The 17,860-nt window shown below is 43.3% G+C and overlaps 1 protein-coding gene across 2 annotated transcripts; it reads right to left on the bottom strand.

The window, feature by feature from the left end:
- Positions 1–1,894: 1,894 nt before the first annotated feature.
- BLMH (bleomycin hydrolase) lies at positions 1,895–17,824 on the bottom strand. Of its 2 annotated transcripts, none has more exons than XM_048967279.1 (12): positions 17,693–17,824; positions 17,288–17,488; positions 16,664–16,773; positions 15,869–16,010; positions 14,145–14,233; positions 12,976–13,068; positions 9,353–9,508; positions 8,712–8,870; positions 8,548–8,615; positions 8,040–8,157; positions 6,140–6,209; positions 1,895–2,900 (listed from the first exon to the last, which is right to left on the bottom strand). In XM_048967279.1, the coding sequence occupies exons 1-12, from the start codon at positions 17,703–17,705 to the stop codon at positions 2,749–2,751; spliced, it is 1,371 nt and encodes a 456-aa protein (XP_048823236.1). In that variant the 5' UTR covers positions 17,706–17,824; the 3' UTR covers positions 1,895–2,748. The 2 variants fall into 2 exon arrangements, with proteins under 2 accessions (XP_048823236.1, XP_048823237.1); XM_048967280.1 differs by having other exon boundaries at positions 17,288–17,485; positions 17,693–17,801.
- Between the last annotated feature and the right edge of the window lie 36 nt (positions 17,825–17,860).

Here is a 17,860-nt window from a genome sequence, read left to right as displayed (position 1 = left end):
GAACAGAAACAGAGGTGAAGAATTGCTCCTTGTTTCTCACTCTAACATAACATTTTGTCAGGCAGCATAACAGAACATCTTAGCTTGCATTGTGCCTTAAGCTACAGTCATGATCAGCAGCCTTGGAGCCAGTTGTTCAGCTGCCCTTGGAGTTCTCAAGACAGAAACGCTGCTCTCACTTTGACATGCCTATTTCCCTTCTTACTCCCCCTGACAGAGATCTTATAAAACAGCCAGACATGAATGCAAAACTGCTTCTGCCAGATTGGCTTTGTTTCCTATTATGTGTCTTAGGCATGTGGATTTTCTGTGCTTATTTGAAGGAAAGGAAAAAAAAGTGTACTATTGTATAAGCTGTACTGGGAAATATCTGGGTGAGGACTCCAGAGATAAGCACACACTGGACAATATCTTTAAATACTAAAATTAACAGCAAAATTGGCTTGGAAACAAGTCTTAATTTGTTAAGCTCTATCACCGCCATCAGAGCTGCCACAGGCAGTTCTCCAGTTAAACTCTGCAGAACAAATTATCTCCCCTTGGTGGCTGCAGTAGTAGGTAGGTGGTGTAAGGAAGAAGTAGTGTCATGTCACAATCAGATCTTGAAAGACCAAAATACTGACCTTTCCACAGGAAGAAAAAGCCCCCAGAGCACCAGGCGTTACTCATAAGGAAAACATTGCACATAACACAGCTTCCCAAGAGGTTTGGCTTTGTTTCAGAGCCACCAGGGTTCAGCATGGAGCACAGGACTGTTTACTCACCATGATGCCATTAATGCAGCACAAGGCAGAGGCTGCACATCACAGAGCCACGAGGCACCTTGGGTCAGCCTGCCCAGCCTTTGCCAGAAGGATCCATTCCATCCACTTCTGAAACCCCTCACAAGGTCTCTAACCAACAGAGGGAGGCACTGCATCCTCAGGCAATCTGCTCCAACTCTTCTTCATTAATTTGGAGACCCTCTAATTAGGGAAACTGATTGCAAAGGTGTAGCTTTGTTACTGGATGACTTGCTAGTAGAAAAAGCAAGCTGAGAGCAGCGTTAGTTTGTACCCTTACAGGTCCCAAGATAAAACCTTCTGGCAGAAGCCCAGGATAACATGAACTGAAATTTGCTAGAAAGGACATTGAATGATGGCACCACAGCACTGCAGGTACATTCCGTGATCTCCAGAACAGCTTTGTTACCTTCAAAGGAACACTACAGGATCCAGCCTTTTAAACAGCATCATTTAAGGGGAGTAACAACCAACCCCACTCTGTTCCATACTGTTGCTTCCCATCCAGCCAGCACTCTTGCACACTACCAGAAATGCAGACTGCAAGTTTTATCAGCTTGGGTGACCCCCAGACAAGCCCTAACATGGATTTAGTTTAGCAGCACCATGCAGGCATGCTTTAGCTTGGTATTTTTAATATATATATGTACATACACACACATTTGTATAACTTGTGTAAGATGCATATACTTCTATAATAGCTTTCTACCTGTGTAGTTCAAACAAAAGCAAAGTCAAACCAAGATGCAGAGTACCATAGCCATAACAAACATTTATCTAGCAGCTCAGGAGCTGGCAGCCCATCACCTTGCTTACCCTCCTATTCGCTCGTGGCTAAACCCAACTCACAGCAGCACAACTGTCAGGTTACATACAGACAGTCCACCATTCCAGGCATTTCAATCAAAGGATTAGAACAGTGCTCATCACCAAACTATTTGAGAGCCCATAGCACATGACGCAGTGTTTATTTGTTCAGTGAGAAAAACAACTGTGTCTGCTTCAGACAACATACAGCAGCACGTTTCCTGTCCTCATACCGGCCCACTCACATTTGTTTGTGATTTCTCCAGTTCACCAGGGCTCAAAAAAAGAAACCAGAGCTCTACCAGTCACTTAAGAAACTGTTTATTCAAAAGCTTCATAGCACCATCTTGTTTTTGAAAACATCCAAATAAAATGCAGCAATTAATTGTTTTTTTTTTTCCTGTTCAGCATGACACTAACTCCAGCCATGAACATTTATGGTTGTTCTTGCTAATGTAACTGAAAAATAGCGCTCCTGTGCACACAGACATGATGGGCCTTGATATGTGTTATCCAATCCTAGCTCAGTAACTGAAGAATAAAAACAAGTGAAACTGGAAACCTCAGGTTATTTTCCCCCCAGTGCTGCTGGAAGATAAGTTTTCTAAGGGTAAATAAGGTAAACCTCCTCTAAGGTTCTGCAGTTTCAGCAATATGTACCCTTGAAAACTTCCTCCTTTAAGAGAATTAAAAAGGAAAGTGTATGAAAGACCTTGGGCATTCTTTCGTGGCATAAGATAGACCACAAATGGTTAATCTATAAGAATCTTGACATGTTTGTTCCAACACCCAGCTGTTAGCACTAAAGAAAGGCCTTTGACTGTCATCTTTTCTAGGGAAAACCCTGGTCAAAACGGTTCTACTTTATTACTATGCCAATTTAAAATGGATAAAACCAAACCACCATTGACAGCACTTGTATTATACTTCACTGCAGGTTTTTTTTTCCTTCTCCCTTTTTAATTTTGCAGAGCAGCCTGTCTGAGAGCTTGAATTCAGCCAAGTAAAGCGCTATTTCCCAAAGATCCTTAACTTACTTTTCAAGAATGTGGACCACGCTGAGGGCTTGGTCACATTATCATTTGGCTATGGCTTCCAACCACTGGGTTCTCTATTGCATCTAATCTGGTTGACCATTAAGAGGCAAATATTCTGGAGTTCACTTGGCTAAGGCCCCCATGGGGTCCCATGCAGGCAGAACAATGGGTTCTTGCTCCATCACTGCCAAGACGTCCTCTGGCACGTACTTCTTGTCCACCACAACTTCATACACGTACTCAGAGAACCAGTCGTCCGTCATGATCAGGTAACCTGGTGATGAAAAGCTCGTTACAACAGAGAACCACCACCAACACAGTGGAACAGTCACACAAGTTTCACATCTGAACAAGCCCTCAGGGACAGGTCACACTTCCTATCTCTCAGGAGAAAGTGAACAAAATTAATTGATATTTAGGCTGAGCAGATGTATTTCGTGTGCACTAAAAGACTCTCCAAGAAAGCAGCTAGGAAAAACAAGGCCCAGAAAAACTCGTTTTAATTCATCTGTTAAAATAAGCATTGGGAATGCCTCAAAAAACTTACACTGAGAGTAAGGTTACCTGGTTCTCTGTCTTTAGAAGTCTTCAAGATGTTGGTGAAAGAGATATTTGCCCAGGTGAATAACCAAATCATCTCTTGCTTAGGCCAAAATTTGCTGGCTTATTTGCAGTAAGAGAAGGAGGCTGCCTTCCCCAAATACAAAGGCATCCAAACCAGTTTTGCTGAACCAAATCTCAATTTTCTTCCTTAACATAATTCTTATTGAGAATTTCAGTAAACAATCTATGAAGTGAGGGGGAAAAAGTCAAATTTAGAATACCACAGGCTTTAGCAGAAAGCTATCATTGGAAAAACTATTCAAAGTGAACTGAAAATAGAGTGGCAGTGATAAAGAAAGCATTTAGAAGACAGATGAGAAGGCTTTATGTAATAAAGTTTCTCACATCCTTATATACAGTATCATCACACAATCAAATGAAACAAGAAAATGTCCAAAGAATATGGACAATAAATGCATCTATCTACACCATCTTGTTTCTAAAGCAAGAGATCAGATAATTCCCATAAATTAAAAACCCTATCAATTGTAATCCGAGGTAGCAGCCATTTTGGAAGCACTGCCAAAAGGAGCTGCTTTGATTATTCTCTCTTCAGGATATGAGTTCTTGGGACACACAAAAACCTCTCACTCCCAAGAGCCAACAAGTAATTGCACCCTGAGAGGATAATGAACTCTGTTCTGACATCCTGCATCTCAGAGCTTGACAGCGCTGATTAGGATCGCAGCGTCTGAACAAGAAGGAAACGTCAAACAGAACTTCAGAACATGCAAATAAGTGAGGGCTCTGTGAGCAGGGCTGTGCTCAGAGGCACAATGGAAGCCATTATCTGTTTCTTCATTAAAAGGAGATGTGTACTTTGCAGGCAGATCGTCCTGCTGCAGCAGAACAGGACGCTGACTACAGGAGGAAGCTCCGCTCTGTATGGAGTTGGTCCCCATTTCTTTCACTTAATTCTCCAATGGAAAGCATTAAAATGCAGCACTGTAGAAGCAACAGGCTGCCAGATAAGGGAGAGGTCAGCTGAGGATGAATGGTCTGAGACTTCTTGCATAACCCAGCACCTGGGCATCTGAAAAGAAAGCCCTTGCAAAGTTCCTGAAGAACTTTGTCTTCCCCGCGGGGGAGTTAAGGTACAAGATCACAGAGCCTGCCATAATGAACTCGTGAGATTATAGATGCACACAAACAGATAAATCTGCAAAACGTCTCCCTGCGGAAGCAAGCAGTCAGTACAAGGGATGAAGGCAAAAGGAAGATGACTTTTGGCTGGAGGTACCACAGGAAAGCACTTTTTGTGCCCAAACAAACAAATGGACCCCTATCAAGTGGATGTGATAATGTGATTTAGTGTTTCCCTTTCAAGACCTCCTCCTTGCTTTGAGAGGAAGATATCCGATGGGACAAGCAGGGTTCAAAGTTTGGTAACGCTGTATTATATCTTCAGAACAAAAGAATAATTAAGTTCGCCTGTCTCACTGACACAGTGCCAGCAAAACACAGAAAGGAAATATTTTACTGGGAAGTGACTTTTTTTACCTCAAAAAAAACCCACCAATGTTTGTCAGCAGCTCTGTTCATTCCTTAAGGAAAAGAGGATTGGATTCCAAGAAACCCTTTTACAGCAGATAGGCATGTAATTACTAAGTATTTAGGAGAGGCACTGCTAGGCTGTTCCCAGGGCTTCCCTTTCTCCAGGACTAGCAGCACCACAAGAATCCAGCTCTGCACACTCTGCAGATGCTAAGCATACAACTGAGTGCTTCCCAGATACCCAGAACACAAGTCACAGTTGTTCCAGCCCTGTGCCACGCAAGGAAAGCAGGGATCCTCTGGCACTTAGATTGCACTTACAGCAAAGCACAGGGAACCCTGTATGAAAAACACTCATTTCCTACCAAGTGTTTGTTTTCTGTTGTGAATTTAATGACAAAGTCTCTGGTGTTTTGTCACAGACTGTAATCTATCATCTTGTCCAATAGCAGAGCTAGGTCTTACTTGCATCCCCCACACCCAACTGGGCCTCAACTGGGATGTGCCAAGCTTAACATCATTCTTGACCTTTTTGTTTCTGAAGTAGATTCTGGTTCTCTGTGCAGGACTTATCCAAGCACAGTTTCCCAGTAACTTGCAAGGCAGATAAGATAAAGTTCTCTGGCAGACTGACTCAGTGACATAGCAGGAGAAGCAGGACATGAACCTCCTACATCAGCTAGCATTGGATGTACAAGATGGAAAAAGCAAGGCAGGAAGAGGGGGAAGAAACCCTCTCGAGTTTCCTGTTTTGCTGTTTCAGAACAAGCTCTGCTCCAGACATTTAGGCTGAGCTGGCTGACTGCAGAGCTCAGCAGAGCAAAGCAGGAAAGCTGTCACACTGTCAGACCTGCTCACCCCAGGGCAGCTGAGATCAGAGCTATGCCCAGACACAGCAGAAAAGCACCCCTCCAGCCATGCCCGTGCTGAGCAGGGGAGCAACTAGAAGCAATTTCCAAGCCACTGCTCAGCTGTGACTCATGTTCTGCCCACAGTGTCTGTCCATGTGCCATGCCAAGATGGCTACAGCCCTGCAGAGCTTACCAATTCTTTCCAAATGAACAGCAAGGCAGGCTGAAACAGCCATCAAAAGGAAGGCAAGTTGATGCAGAAATCTGGTGTCAGTTGAACCGCAGGTGGATTTTTTTGGTTGCTGGTGCTTGTCATAGCAGGGAGGAACAGTGCAAGGATGCCATAGGTCATGTTTTCAGCATGGCTTTAGAAATGCAATTAGTCAAGCTGCTACAGGCCACTTTCCTTTTTTTGCTATTAACCTGGCAATTTTCTTGTGATCAAGGGTTGCCCATACACTGCTTAGAAACTGTAACAAACCAGCCAGCCTTTCCCCTATTCACTTCCCTGGTTTCCAAACATCAGGTTGAGGCTTTGTGTTCCTGTGACTATGCATTACTTTACCTTTATTACCACGGTCTTCACCCCAGGAATTTTCCACTCGCCACTTTTCAAAGCAGTCTTCTTGCCCATCCTGCAACAAAACAAGGAGATGGTGACTCAGCAGCCAAGGGCTATGAGAACTCACAGCAGCCAGCCCTTCCACATCGAAATCCAGCAGCAGCAAATCAGAGCTCTGCTACCGAAAGCCTACAGCCACCAGTGAGTTTCAGACCATGGTTTATTGCTAACGACTGGAAAAAAATCTGAAGTATTTGTATGAGGAAACGTAGCCCAGGACACAAAGTGAAGTAAATATTGTAAAGAGATGTTAAGTTACACTGAGCCAAATTCCAACTGGAAGAATCTAAGCTGCCTTCTCTATCACCACTTAGGCACTGGGGGCCTTCTGAAACACAAAATGCATCACTTGCACAAAGGAGGAATCAGAGAAGGCACGAGGGCAATAAAGCACCTGCAGCTTTCTTCAGAACAGCATTATTAGGAGCAAACTCAAGCACACAGATCTAGCTGTTGGACAAAGTGGTACAGAAATGTTTGTGTACATTAAGGTTGTTGTTATTAACCAAAAGGGACATTTAATCTGCATCAATGTTTAACCTTGTAGAAATGTAATGCTATTTTTTAAATCTTCAATCCAAGCCTTCTACTGAGCAGTAAATCCACAGCAGCATTATATTTTAATTATTTATCAAAGCTCCTATAGATTAAGCTCAGGTTTAATATTAGAAAGCATGTTCAAAGTGGAAATGAAGCAAAAGTAGATTATTCTTCAAACAAAGGACAGTAATTTCACTTAAATGATCATTTCATAATAGGTAGCATCCACAGTGATCTCAAACATCTTTTTAAGGAAATGAGGTCATGTTTTACACAGCTATACACTTAGGCACGTGAAAGTACAAACTTGGAAATATAGACCATAAACTGTAGCCTCCAATGGAAGCGCAGCAAGTGACTGGAGACGTACAAGCTTGAGTCACGAGTAGACAAATAGGTTTTGAACACGAGTAATGTATCTTGAAGATGCATTCATGCACCATAAGTGTTAGGAACTCAGAATGCAGAACACAGAAATTCGTACTGGATTGGAAAAAGCTGCTGAAAGATTCCTATGACTCAGCAGTCTGTCGAGTCCTCAGACTGCAGAGCTCAAGCAAACAGTTCCATGCAAGCTGCTGCTTCTCAAGCCAAGGTCATGTTGGACAGGAAAAGATCTCTTCAAAGCAACTTTAATAATAATGACAACTTCTGGAAATAATGGAAAGCATCAAAGCTGCAGATAACTCCACACTGGAGTATGAAATTCCCATTTCATACATTCTATATCTGCTCCTGGCAGCACTGAGCTAGGGATTCATCTCAATGTGCTTCTGCCAGAGATATTTGTGACACTGTATTCCCCCTCTAACTGCAAGTAGGCCAGAGAGGTCACATGCCAATGAATGGCAGAAGGTTAAGACTGCTGCAAAGTGCCTCCTACTGGCTGCTCCAGCATTTCTCCCTTGTAAAAGGTGCATTAGACTAACCCATGCAGTGGGATAGGGTGGAAAACGCTTGCTACTTGATTTCCTGCTCAAAGTACCTCAAAATCTGTATTTAAAACCAGCTAAAGATGGTTGGTATCTCAGAAACTGAAGCAAACTTTTCCCTCTTCTCCAATTGGAGTTTGTGGAGAGAAGGAAAGAAATCCTTAACTCATCTAAAATTCTTCCATTCTTAAGTATCTGTAATTGTGAACACAAGGCAAATAAGGAAACAGACAACCTAGGCCTTGCGTGCAGGGTGTTGCCAACATGCAGAGCCCTAGCAGAACAGCTTATACACTGAGTGAGCCCAGAACACAAACAATCTGCTCAAATACATCTGTGCAGACGTCAGAGTTTCAGGAGGCAGACTCTACCTTCTCCGAGACAGCTGTCAGCACCATGGCATGGGTCATCATGGAGTCTCCAAAGATCAACCGTTCTGCCTTGTTCATGTTCTTGACAGAGACACCAAACACCAGCTCGTGGTTAAATCTATTTGAAAGCCACACACACTGCATTACAAAGGATGCATGGAGGATTCTCCCCAGCATAACACAGAACCAGCAGACAGGCCAACAAGTTTTTCTAATCTCACTGTCAGGATAAATGCAAAAGACCGATGCCTTTAGGAGTTTTTCTCACCAGATTCTAAGCAATTCAAATGGGCAAAAAATATCCAAATCCTTTAAAGATGTGCTACAAGGAATAGAGATTTTAGCTAAATGTAGGAAAAAGCACATTCCTGTTGCTTGAGTTACTTAAATACACTTCTTTTAGGTATACTTAACCAAAAATATGTACAACTTGGGTTTTTTAGGCAGACAAGGCATTATGTCCTAGCCAAGTATCCACAATGACATTCTGTTTTGCTTTTCTACTTACATATTCAAGTCATTGATTCCCAGCTTGCCATAGAAGTGCTTTGCAACATCACAGCCAAACCACACAGCCTACAAATAGAAGGAAGAGTCACATCTAGGCCACATTCCAGTGAGTTTTACACTGCAAGAGTTGCACCATGTTGTTCACCAAAAGAAAACCCAAACCTCTCCATCCTTAATAGATGTTGCAGCCAATTTTTTCAAGACATCAATAGGCTGGTTGTTATAGAGAGTCTTCCTCCCTCCTGCCATGTTGCCCAGGTACTCCACGGTGTACAGCTGGCAGTATGGGTTCTGAGGTCGAGGATCATTCACTAGACACACCTGCCAAGAAGCAAGATGTAATAAACTAAGATGCAACTCAAGTGTGATCTTTGGGAAGTGAATCCAGGCAGATCACAGACAATTGCTTTTGTCCAGTCTAGCAGTCTGCCCCATCAGCTGAGCAGCAGCTGGCTGAAATACCAGCTTGCTTCTTTTTATTTTACTTTTACAAAGTTCGCCTCCAGCTGTGGCACAGGAGCTGTAAATGTTACTCCTATTTTCTAATAGCTACCTTAGAACTTGTTATGATTGATTCAATCACTCCCTATATTGCACTGAAGTGTAATATCACAGCTAACCGAAGAGCACATCAGAAGAGAATGGGAAATAAACACTGAGCAGCCTGAATTGAGGGAGCTGAAACTGTCCTGCATGGTGTCATTACAAGCACAGACAGCACACTCACAACAGGGGAAAAGAAGTTGCAGGCAGTTTAGCCATGAAAAGGTCTTTGCAAACCACAGCCATGCCACATCGCCGACCTTGTCCTCCATGTTGAAATAAGGCTTCACATGCTCGTTGTAGAACTGCACTGGTGTCAGAGGACCAAATTTGTGATAGTTCTTCTCCTTATCCCGGAACTCCCAGCAGAAGGTCTCTGGGGGGTTGCCCAGGCAGGTACTCACTATTCTGAACACCTGCAAGGAGAGACAAACATCTGTGAATGCGCAGAAACATGAAGGTTCTGCCCCTGCTACCACAGCAACGCCGCTGAAGGATTTCTCCATGAGAAAACCAATTGGAAGGAAGAAATCTTAGCTTTCACCTCAAAAGCACGCCAATAAGTGCACACACATCAATGGTTTGCATCCAGTTTTGCAGACTAGATGTTGCAATACTTCAAGAATCTGAATCAATCTACAGGGAACCAACAAATTGAACATACACTCCAGGTTATCCTAGCAATGAAGCAGACAAATCGAAAGCCAGCTCACCGCCCAGTCTCATTCTGATATCAGTAAGTCATTCTGAGGCTTCTCTGTCAGGAAATCTTCCCAGTGCAGGAGAGATCTGTTTCTAGAAAAGCTTAAACATTCTGCATTACTCGTTGTAAAGTGATTTGCCACATGCAGAGAGAAACCAGATCTTCCAACGCACACAAAGCAATTTATCCCAGTGTTTCCAATACTAATCCTTTTTTTCCCCCATGGATCTCTTTTTTCATTTGGATTTCAGCAATGGGCTTTTGTCTCTTTCCAAAATCCTAGAGCAATTTTCTCATCTGCTTTAATACATTTAACAACGCCTCCATTTAGGGTGAAGCTGACAGGTTATGCAACTTCACTGGAGATCCCCATCCCCTGGCTGCAGCTGACAGCTTTCTACTGCCTTTCTTTTACCACAAGGAGGTGGAGATTTCAAGTTGTCAGCCTCCCTTTAAATCAGGCTATGAAACAGTGCTTTCTCACAGAGCTTGTAAGGCATGCTGACTCGTAGGCAGCAACCAGATGGCTGTCTCTGGGTATATTTAGCAGAACTCACCACAGACAACATGGGGACATGCAATCATATTTAAACAGGCTTAAATGTTTTATTGCAGCTGAAACTAGTTCCCTTCACCTCTGTTCATCCATGTCATCAGCACAAGTCTTTTCCTCGCAAAGAACCAACGGTGTTTAAAATAAGAGAAGGGTCATCAGATCCAAGCTGTACTTTCTGCACTAGGATCCAACGGCTGTGGTTTGTGCCAGCTTCCCCAGGCTGCCTGTCTTCACATTCCACCCTCACCAGCTTCCACAGGACTGGAGACAAAGCCTTTCCCAGAGCTGCTACTTTCTGGAGCCAGCTGATTGGGCTTTTTTCCTTTTCATTTTAACCTGCATTAAATCTACACTGACTCCATGCCTTTATACTGCAAGTCGTTTTTCATGTGAAACTACATGCAATCTCAGTTTTTAACAGGTTTTGTGCTCCTTTTTAGTTCTGTGTTCTGAAGATGCATACAGGAAAAAAAAAAAAAAAACACCCAGAGAGAAGCAGAGGGCTTCCTATATTTTAAGCACTTTGTGTTGAGGGCAAAGCAGGTGCAAATTTCAGGCTAAGCAGCATCCACTACTTGGCTGTGTACAAGATGCAAATAAGGCTGCTCTTGCTCCAAGCACTTTAAGGAAAACAAGTGAATAGAGTAATTATGGGTTGAAATAAGGGTGTGGGCTTATGTTTTTACTGGAGGAACTCATTTATTTCTCAATAAATATGTTAAGGAGGGAATGTTAATCCCTAAACAACTGTAAATATGTATTTTTGCACACGCTGCACAAAAGGTAGAGTTTGCTGTGGATCCACCACATGGCCTCAGTCAACCCCAAGTGGTGAAGATGAGGTCAGGAAAACAAATCAAGAGGGATTTCTAAAAGGAGAGCAAAAAGCAAGAGAGCTGGAGGCAGAGGAAGGAAAGTGATGGAGGCACAAGTCTCAAATTAACATTGGCAGCTGTGCCTGGGAACGACCTCCCTCCCTTGTTTTTTCCACCACACCCTCTAGGGGACAACCCTCCATATCTCATGGACTTCCTCTACCAGCAGGAGACTTATTTAAATTGAAAGGTGACTGGTATGACTGTGGCAACAAGGAGAACCAAGATAAGGCAGAGATGTATTGAACCGTGCTAAAAAAACACACCACCAACCACACAAATAACAGTGAGCAAGGAAAGGATGCTGCAGATAACGAAGAGTCTACAGAGGCAAACTGCAAAGGAAGAAGAAGTCAATCACAGGCATGGAGCTGATCTCAACTTCTGGCCTGCTGTGCTCTACTTTGATAAGGAGAATGTTTATACAGCTCTGGAGTGAGTATTTAATCCTATGTTCCAGTACCACTGCCCAGTTTCAGCTCGTGCTGCCTTCAAGCAGAAGTGAGCTAAGATTTGATATGCAAATAAAGCTTCACAAAGGCAAGTTCTGCTTTGCCACATATAAAAACACACAGCCAGCTTCACGCATGTAAACATTTGTTGTCTCACACCTCTCATTCCAGGGTTCTTAAAATACACACCAGAGCACCTGCACACTCCAGCTACAATTTACTAAAGTAAATCCACTTGAGTTGTGCAATACTGCTGCTACTGCCACAGGAAGTATTGTGTTAACTACAGATAAACAAACATCACCTTATTACAAAACAAATTATAATCTGTTAATGAGCCTCTGCCAGTTCCAAGATCCCTTATCAGAGGGCAAGAGGCCCTCAGCAAATGAAGGGACTTCCTACAGAGAACTGTACATCACTGCCCTGGAAGATGAACAGCAGCCCTGGGAAGCTCCATCACCTGCTGTACATTTCTTGAGACACCTAAGGACAGATATTGAAACCACTGCAGTATGTTTGAGAAACAAATGGAGACTTCATTTTTTGTTTTTTAACGCGTTTGGTCAAATACATCAACGCTCTGAACACTTAATTATTAACAATTAATGTGGGCTATTTAAAAATCAAGTTGAAGGACTGAAGGACAAATGACACGTGTCACATTCATGTGAGCAGATGTAGAGGCAGGGAGCTCGTGGGTGACACACAGACATCAGCACTACAGACTCCCATCAATTTTAAGTTAATTAACACAGACAAAAGCAGAAGCTGTGGTTCCTCCCTCTGCTGCCCCCCAGCAACAGATCACAGCTGGGTTCAGCCCTGTTTAGCTCACATCTTTACCACAACGCAGTGCCTGTTGCTGTTCTTTCCTGCTCTCTTGTGGAGGATCTCTGCAACAACACATGTGCTGTCAGATTCTCATCTCAGAACTGCCAGAATCCAATTTTCAACCTGCCTCTTTGCTACTATTTAGAAAAGCCTGGTAGGGCATTGTTTTGATCACCATTCATATTGTTTTTTATTGTGTGACATTTGATTTTTCACAGAAATGGATACATCTTCCTGAATTAAGTTCCAGTCTACCATACATAAATAGCATTTGTCTGGAAATACAAAAACTAAGTAGCAAGCAAATAGAAAAGAGATGAATACCTCTAAGTGTTCTGCCATACAAAACACCCCTAGCTGGGCAAATATAGGTACTTGTTTTGCTTTATCCTGGTATCTACAGATCAGTTTGACCAAGAAACCTCCTTCTACTCTGCTCTCCCCTTTATCACACTGCGTTTACCTCTTCTATCATGGTGTCCATTGCAGCACAAAGTTCTTCCTTATTTGTTCCAGTTGCCACCATGTTCCTCAGCCGCAAGCAGTACTCTCTCATCTGTTTAAGGAGAAGGTCATTTTATTTTAAGGTTATGAAAGGTGCTGCCAAATCAGTCTTCAGGACTTCCAACCATCCAGGTTGTAACAAGCACCCATTTTACCCTTCATAACATTTTCAAAAGTAAAAAAATCCACTTTGGAATGTATTGTTAGATATTGAGTCTTTAAAATCAAGATTCTCATTTACATACAAGAAAACAGCACAGAAAAAAAAATCTACAAGCACCTGCAATTCAATGAGTATTTTCTAACTATTCTGAAGCTTAAGCCATCAGCTTCTCTTAAGGCTTGGCTCCCCTTGGTTCTGTAACATAACTAGTGCTGCAACATTCAAACTCATGGCCACCTCTGACTCACAGAGCAGACTGCCTCCGTACTGTAAAATTAATTCTGCAATTCTAATGCATAATTAATATCTTGGCTGATAAAAATAATGGAGCACTTCCCCACTGCATACAGAATTGCAGTAAGAGCAGCACATGCCTCCATTACTGTCATCATCCATAAGGCAGAGAAGCAGTGACAGGAGCTCCCTCAAGACCAGCTGGTCTGCAGTGTTGAGAACAACATCAGCACCACCATTACATCTAGGCTCACTGCAGCAGATTTTGCATTATGTATTTCCAAAGGCACTTTCCTCTTAGCATATTCCTTATGAACTGGAATAACCAAAGCCCATTATAAAAATGCAGTTGAAGCTTTTCCATCTAGTCACAGTTACCTGGCCACCTACACTACCAGCCTCCTGATTAATTCACTTCTGTAGTTTAGGAGTCAAGCTACAACCACAGATCAAGTGGGAGCTTTTCAGAGATTTGATCATTAGGAACAATTGCTACTAAAGTTATGTGATGTTCTCAAGGTACTGAAGCCTGACAATGGCCATCTTCTTCCATAAACACATTTTCCTGCTTCATATTTCAAGGTTAAATGAGTTCAGGCTGCCTTTTGAATAAAACGAGTTCAGTTTCTGAGATGCACTTAAAACTTCAGCCAATGAAAAGAAACGAAAGAATATCTGAAAGCAGGATCATTCCCACCCTTCTTTAATCGTAACATATAAGCCACTTTTACCTTATGATTCAAGATCTCATTCATCCTTCTAGTAGCCTCTGTGGTATGAGATTCAGGAAAGTATTTCTTGGGAACAACACCATACTTTTCTGAAAGAAATTAAGTTGAGGGTTAGCAATCATTGCTGGCATGGGATCGCTGAGAGGTTCAATTCATTCCATCTGACACTAAGCTCTCCCAGACTAATTAGTGCTTCTGAAGAAGCTCTTTCTCATTAGAAAAAGTTCACATGAAAATGAAGATCCTGAAAAATCTTTCAGAAAAACTGAACTCATGAATCATTCCATGTATTTGGTCTAAGTTTAAGTTTAAGATTTCCCACTCTCCTTCACTCAACATTGATAAAGCATCAGCAGTAACCATTTCCTACATCTCAGTACCAAAGATCACTCCACTCAATGCTCTGGATGTAACAGCAGCAGCCAGAAGTTCTCTCTGCCTTGTTTAAGTGTTTGTAACAGTGAAAAAAGTTACCCCAGGCTTCAAAGAAACAATTTTCTTTTGTGATTCTAAACTTACATTATTGGCTTGTTACCTTACAGAGGCCTTCAATTGCATTATCATACCAATTAAAGCAGATGCTAGTCTAATTCAAACACCAGCACTATGGGTGACGATGCTCCCTAAATTGCACCTTTGTAAGACCAGCATTGCCACATTCCATATGATTTCCCTCTCACCAATCTTTACATCTCCTTTCTTCAGGCTGCAACTCAGGGCAGCTTTGCTTCTGCCTTGAAGACACACCCTGGTCTAACAAAGTCTCTTCTTTGCCTTGTGCACTACGACTGCATGCATGGACACAAAGGCAACAACATCGAGTTGAGACTGCAGTAAAAGGGGACTGAAACTTACTACTGAATTGACAACTGGGGTATCTAATTATCCTGCTGATTTTGAGCTTCTATCAGAAGCAGCAACATGCAAAAATAAAGATCCTAGAGAAGATTTAAGCCTAATGCTTAGAAGATACAATAAGATCCTTGATTGAAGAAGGCAGCCACTAAGTGTCATGCCTTTTTACGAGCTTCCAGGTCTCATACTCAATTTCTATCTACTACAGATTGCCAGAGTAAGGAATCTTGAACACATCAATCATTGAGGCATGCTACAAGCTCTTCCTGCATGCCTCACACCTGAGGATTGAGTACACAGGACAAGAAAACCCATCTTCATGGAAGTTCATATCCCTTTTCTCCCTGTGCTAACAACAGGAAGGTGATGGTTACTGGAAAGGAAGTGTGATTAGAAAATAGGTTAGCTGCTTTTTCACATGGTGTATCGGAAGATTAAAGAAAGCAAAGCTGGAAATCAGTGACTAAGTCCAGAAGAACTTATACAATTCTCCAGACTTCATTTCACCTGCAGTGTTTTCCATTAAATTCCATTTTCCATAAATTTCCATTAGCAGAACGCTCTGAGACAGACAACAACTTACTTTCAGGCATAAAAGCATAGAAGATGTAGTAAGCCTTATGCTCAGAGCCAACTTGTTACTCCTCATATTTACCTCAGTCATTTCAGGCTGGTTTTGGACAGGTTACAGTGAAAAGTATAAGCAAACCTCTACTTGAAGTCTTCTGCAGTGCCAGCTACTCTATGACCTAGGAGATCCTACACTGTAGTATCAAGTATAGTATCAAACATTGAGTGAAAGGAAACAATTTTGGATCATCTCCCAAATCAGTGCACAATTTAGGACTCCCAGCACCCAATTCCCTTACCTATAATGTTAACCAACATATCCCACTGGCCTCCATCATTTGTGGGGTTACTGAGCAGGAATTGCACCAGCCTTCCATCTATGGGTTCCTTTTTCTGAGCTGTTTCCACAAAGGCATTTAGAAAGTAGTAACAACGTTCAACCTACAACGAACAGACAGGACAAATCTCTGTGTGATACATGCATGGACTCATTCCCATTCAGTATTCAGTTCTTTGGAGCTAGATGAAACCATCTGCTCATCCACTAACATGCTTGTTTTCCCTCTCCCATCCCAGGTCTTAACCGAAAGCTTATTTCTAGTGCAGACCATGTATTTACAAGTGAGTTAGTACAGAGCTCGAGGGCAGAGGAAACAGGAAATGTGAAACAAGTTATATAATGAAGCCTGGCACAAACAAGTGCTAGGTTTTCTCAATTTCCCTTCAGGAAAAAAGCAAACAGCTCCCAGATCAGTAGGTGGCAAGCACGACTGAAAGAGAGCTCCACAGAAAATTACAGTCAGGCTTAGGCTTCCCGCTGGGCCTACCATAAATAACTTTTAAAATACTCAGAACACTTGAAAGACTTTTACTACTTCAGAACATTAACATCTTGATGACTTCCTCCTCAAGCCACAAGTCTCACTTTGCCCAATCTTAAATTCAAATATATTTAAAAATTTCTGGCAGTTCTTTGCACTCACATTTTCTATCTGGATTGTTCAGAGAGCCCAGCTTAAGAAAAACTCTGCCCTACTACTAAGACTCAATTGTATAAGCATTACTAGCACAGTCTGTGGCCTGCAGTACTGTACCTTGTCCCAAAAAAAGAGATATGACTGGCTGAATTCAAACTCTTCAATGTTGTACTTCTTCATGAAGGGAAGACGCATTGCATTGAGGCAGGAAAAGATCCAACATCTCCCTGAGGTCAAAGAAACAAGAATTAAACTGCAACACTTGTATTCAGAGCTATGTAAGGGCTTAGAGCAACACCATGAATTTTGCATTCCATTTTAAGCATCTGGACCAGTGCCCTGGTCAGCACTGTAGGTTACTGAATAACCAGTGAGTTCAGAAGTCCTGGATGGACTTGATGATCTTAGCGGTCTTTTCCAACCTTAATGATTCTATGTTCCTATGAACCATGCATGCAGGTCTCCCAACTGCTTCCATCTTGCTCTTTATAGAAGGGAAAGAGGACCAAAAGGCAGATATCACCCTGCTGCAGGGATTTCATGTCAGATCACCCAGAGAACTTCCAGCAGCTGCTCTCAGAACTCACTGCCACCAGAATCCCTCCTAGAGCCCAGCAGTGAGCCCACCCTGCCATGCCCAACCCTAAACAAAGCTCCTCTTGATCTGAGACCCCCAGCAGAGATTCCTACACCCATAGGGAGGTAACCAACCACCCCATGTGCCCCAAAGCCCCCACTTACCAGAATTCTTCTGGTTGGTGACAGGCTTGCCTTCGGCGGGCACGGCGTGTTGGAAGACCTGTATGGTGTCCTGCACCACCTGCCGCTGCAGACAAACCTCCAGCGGGTCACTGCAGGTCGCCACGTTCTGGGCCAGCAGGAACTGCGGCTCGGCCCGCAGCCGCCGGGTGAAGGCCGCGGCCTTCTCGGTGCTGAGCCCTGCTGCAGGGGATGGGAGGGGGGAAGGGGAAGGCAGCATAAGCGCCCTGCAGCAGGATACAAGACGACCCCAGGCCCACAGCCCCTCGCGGGCTTTCATCACGGAGACCCCACCCCAGAAATAAGCCTCCCCCTCCCCAGGCCCACCACCACGGTGAGCCCACCCCCCCATGGACTAGGCCCCCCACACGTGCGCCCGCCCCTCACCATGGGCATTCATGGTGCCGGAAAGCGGAGCGCCGCACAACAGCCGAACCCTCCCAACGGGTCGCGCGCGCCCCGCCGGAAGCGGCTCTTATAGCCCCGGCACCGGAAGCCGGAAGTGGGGCCCGAGCCGCTCGAGTTAAGGGTGGCGGTGGGAGGGGGACGGCGGGC

Source organism: Lagopus muta, chromosome 20 (assembly GCF_023343835.1).
Source record: "Lagopus muta isolate bLagMut1 chromosome 20, bLagMut1 primary, whole genome shotgun sequence".
Lineage (NCBI taxonomy): Eukaryota > Metazoa > Chordata > Aves > Galliformes > Phasianidae > Lagopus > Lagopus muta.
Note: the sequence above shows the minus strand (reverse complement) of the source record. Positions and strands in the feature narration are given on the sequence as shown.

What these genes read in the sequence shown, in the direction of transcription:
- BLMH (XM_048967279.1), bottom strand. An exon ending in ATCTCTTTTTTTGGGACAAG is followed by an intron (nt 16,011 to 16,663) that starts GTACAGTACTGC and finishes TGTTCGTTGTAG; the next exon opens with GTTGAACGTTGTTACTACTT. An exon ending in ATGAGATCTTGAATCATAAG is followed by an intron (nt 13,069 to 14,144) that starts GTAAAAGTGGCT and finishes CTCCTTAAACAG; the next exon opens with ATGAGAGAGTACTGCTTGCG.